At 47.4% G+C, this 4,042-nt stretch overlaps 1 protein-coding gene across 1 annotated transcript; it reads left to right on the forward strand.

The window, feature by feature from the left end:
* The first annotated feature begins 10 nt into the window (after positions 1–10).
* On the forward strand, positions 11–2,893 carry LOC118756193. Its single transcript, XM_036490969.1, has 2 exons — positions 11–463; positions 524–2,893. Exon 2 carries the CDS (start codon positions 984–986, stop codon positions 2,826–2,828), a length of 1,845 nt encoding a protein of 614 aa, XP_036346862.1. The 5' UTR covers positions 11–463; positions 524–983; the 3' UTR covers positions 2,829–2,893.
* The last annotated feature ends 1,149 nt before the right edge of the window (positions 2,894–4,042 follow it).

The following is a 4,042-nucleotide window of genomic DNA, read 5'->3' on the forward strand; positions in this document are numbered from 1 at the left end:
TTATTTTTAATGTATTCCATTTCGATGTTCTCATTTATTTTCAAATACCTTTCATACATACATATGTTACTCTCATTATTTTGAGATACATATGTACACATATGTGTTACTAGTGCCCTATGTATCCCATGTATTTAATTTGCCGCTAACTCTTTGCATGCACGTATGTACATATGTACATGTCCGCGGAATAGGTACGGTCAATGCAGTATTGCCTTTTTCGTTTTGTTTTTCTGTTCGTATGCATATGTACATGCATGTAGGCAAAGCATTGGAGTTGTTTGTCGCGGAGTTGTGCCTTGTAAATATGTATGTACAAATTAATGTTAGGTTTTTTGTGTACATACATACCGCAATGTGTCGTTCACTCGATTACCGCTGCCATAATTTGGTTGATCTGCTGGCGCAAGTCAACCTCAAAGTCAGTCGTCAACCAAAGGGATCGAGTGAAGGACACACTGCGGTAAGTAACTCCTAAAGTATTTTCAATTATATCTTTGTAACAAGTCTTTACATCGAACAGAAATAAACCAAGTAATACGTCATTGGACTATTATTGTGTATGCGCCTTTTTTGACAACGTTACTTGCGTTAAATTCGCAAGCGGGTTGACGACAATTTCTTTATTTCGCAGTGAAATACATAGTTTTTTCACTGACTGATTGCCGTTTATGGAAAGTTCTCGACGTTCCTCAGTCATCGCCTATACACATACGTACATTTTGTGCACTTGCCGCCGCAAACGAACAAGAACTGTAACTGTTCTTATTGGAATTATTTGTATGTGGGACTGAAAAGTCGAATTTCGCATTTGCCAGCCAGGCGAATAATTTAGCCGTATTTTATACACTGAATTAAGGAGTTTATTTGCAACTCGCATACATTTCATATTTTTATTTGCCGTTCATAAAGAACCTGCCGCTTTGTTTAATCTTGCAATTAGCCGCATTGCATGCGTAAGTCTTCGTGCCGACGTCCATGATATGACTATGCGTTCACCAGTTTCTAAAGCCACTACATCTGCCTCAGTGGCCGACCCGCCGAAGTTAGTATCGGATTCCGGCACTGCTGCCGACATCATTGATTTGCCAAACACTCCCGAAGCCGAGGGAGTTAGTACTCGTGCCTCATCTGCCGCCCGCCAGGAAGCGATGTTTCAGGCTATGCAGAAACGCATCGCCACGCTTGAACGCAGTCTGAAGGTTGCCCAACAGAAAATAAGAGAAGACGAGTTAGCAAACGAAGCCCAACGCGCAGATGCGCAAAGCATATCCAGTGCACCCAGCGACAGTTCCGCCAACGAATCTGCCTTGCCGTCATCGAGCCTGCCAATGACACAGTTCCAGCTTCTTCACCCGCAATCGCCGATCGTAACGAGTGCTGCTACCAATGTAGATGCTGTGCAGCCGCTGTTGCCACCTCATAACGCTACACGTTGCCCGATGTATACCGCCACTCGTGTCTCGCCGCCCATTTACACATCTTCAACAAATGGTTCAGCTGTAACAACAGCAAATGGTATGTACCCCAGCTCGACTTTACCTCCGCACGACGCGTTTCTTAACAGTCTTTCGTCAACGGTGCCAATTCCTGCTAACGTAGGCTCCGTACCTGCGCAGTTTTCAACTCAGCCAAGAAAATTGCAAGATTTGCCGGAGTTTAGTGGGAAGCCGGAGGACTGGCCGATATTTTTTACTGCTTACACCGAGTCAACCGCTGTCTATGGGTACAGCTGTTTTGAAAACAACTTACGCCTGCAGAAGAGCTTAAGGGGTGAGGCCCGAGAGGCTATTAAATCGCTGCTTATCCACCCGAACAATGTGGGCAATATCATCGAGCAACTTAGGTTCCGATACGGTCGCCCGGAACAATTAATTCGAAGCCAACTAGCCCATGTTCGAGAAATTGCTCCGATATCGGAAAGCTCAGTGGTAAAGTTGATACCATTTGCGACGAAGATTGCCAACATTTGTGCATTTTTACGTTCTGCGTGTGGCGGAGAGCAGCATTTAGCGAATCCAACGCTTCTTGATGAGCTCGTTGGAAAGTTACCCATGAGCAAGCGTATCGATTGGGCAGTTTTTGCATCGTCTTTGCAGCCTTATGCAACGGTTCAGCATTTCAGCGATTGGCTTACTAAACTTGCCAATGTCATCTGCACGGTTTACGACGGGGAAACAGCGAGAGACTCGAAGCACCGGGTTGTGCTGCACGCTGCCGAATCACAACGCCATCCAACTTGCCCTATTTGTCAGGGCCAACATAAGCCAGCCGACTGTAGCCAGTTCAGCCAACTTACAGTGCCGACGAGGTGGGAAGAAGTGAAGCGACGCCATCTCTGTTTCTCATGTCTCAACGCTGGACATGGGTCGCGCAATTGCCAAAGGCGCAAACCATGCGCCACCGACGGGTGCAAACGGTTTCATCATAAATTGTTGCACGAAATTGAAAAAACTATCGACGGGTCATCAAACCAGTCATTGCCGCCTCGAGATCGCAACAGACGTGTTTCCATTGCCGATCCACGTAAAACGATTAGCACGCAGACGCAGCCAGCGTCGCGTATTCAGTCGCAAGGCGATACGGGTGTAGCAGTCCTTAGTTGCAGTGCAAACGTTGCCGATAGCAAGTTGTTATTTCGGATTCTGCCGGTCGTGCTGTATGGGAACCAGAAGCGCGTTGAGACGTACGCCCTTTTTGATGAAGGTTCGTCAATAACAATGCTTGACAACGCACTAATTGAAGAGCTCGGGTTACGTGGCCGGACTGAACGCTTGAACCTACAGTGGTTCGGAGGACGTGCCACCCAAGAGCTAAGAGAGTGGTAGACTTACTCGTGAGTGGTGCCAATACGCAAAAGAGACATAAACTACGAAGGGTTTATGGTATTTCAAGCCTGCAGCTACTTTCTCAGAGCCTGAGTAAAGCCGATTTGCGTTGCCATGAAAAACATTTAAATAAGCTGGCAGTTCAGCCATACGCGCAAGTCAAGCCAAAGCTGTTAATCGGACTCGACCACTGCCACCTTGGTTTGCCGTCAACCGCAATGCAGCTAAACAAGTGTGGGCCGTTTGCCGCGAATACTGAGTTGGGATGGGTTGTGTTTGGACCAACAACCAACTCTTATCCGACATTGCCATCATGTTTATTCGTTAACTGCCACACTGAGCAGTCGCTACACAATGCGGTTGCCGAATATTTCGAGACGGAAAGCTTTGGGGTTCGAGCTGCGCCTGCCATCGAGAGTGAAGCAGATATCCGTGCTCGCGAAATCTTGAGGTCCACTACGTGCCGTGTTGAAGGAAGATATCAGACTGGTCTGCTCTGGAAGCGTCCCGACATACAGCTACCTGCGAGCTATGCTATGGCCTTGAGGAGATTAGCGGGTATTGAAGCAAAAATGAGGCGCGATACAAACTTTGCCGCTGAATATAAGCGCATCATGAATTCCTACGTCGCGAAGAACTACGCAAGAAAGCTGTCGCCAGAAGAAGCCGCTTTAACTAACGATAGGACATGGTACTTGCCTCACTTCGCCGTCTGCAATCCCAACAAGCCAGGCAAGTTACGTATGGTGTTCGACGCGGCTGCTGAGGTGGACGGTGAGTCCCTCAATTCACAGCTCATGAAGGGTCCACAGGAATATCGGCCTTTGCCTGCTATACTATTTCACTTTCGTGAAGGAGCAATAAGCGTGTGTGGTGACATCAAAGAGATGTTCCACCAGGTGCTGGTTCAACGTGACGATAGACGTGCGCAACGATTTCTTTGGCGCAATGGTGATACCACCAGACAGCCTGAAGTGTATGAGATGCGCGTAATGACCTTTGGAGCAGCATGTTCGCCTTGCGCCGCCAACTATGTGAAGAAGATCAACGCGTTAGAGTATCGCAAAAAAGTCAGTGGTGCTGTCCGAGCCGTGAAATCGATACTGGACTACCATTATGTCGATGACTATATCGATAGCTTCGACACAGAAGAAGAAGCAGCTGACATCACGAAACAAGTTCGAGCAATACACAAGATGGCCGGTTTCGATCTT

The sequence above is a fragment of the Rhagoletis pomonella genome, unplaced genomic scaffold (assembly GCF_013731165.1).
Source record: "Rhagoletis pomonella isolate Grant_MI unplaced genomic scaffold, Rhpom_1.0 Rhpom_scaffold_09193, whole genome shotgun sequence".
Taxonomy (NCBI): Eukaryota; Metazoa; Arthropoda; class Insecta; order Diptera; family Tephritidae; genus Rhagoletis; species Rhagoletis pomonella.

Bases quoted from the DNA above. Each gene is read 5' to 3' on its own strand.
- LOC118756193 (XM_036490969.1), top strand. From the start codon at position 984: ATGACTATGCGTTCACCAGTTTCTAAAGCCACTACATCTGCCTCAGTG.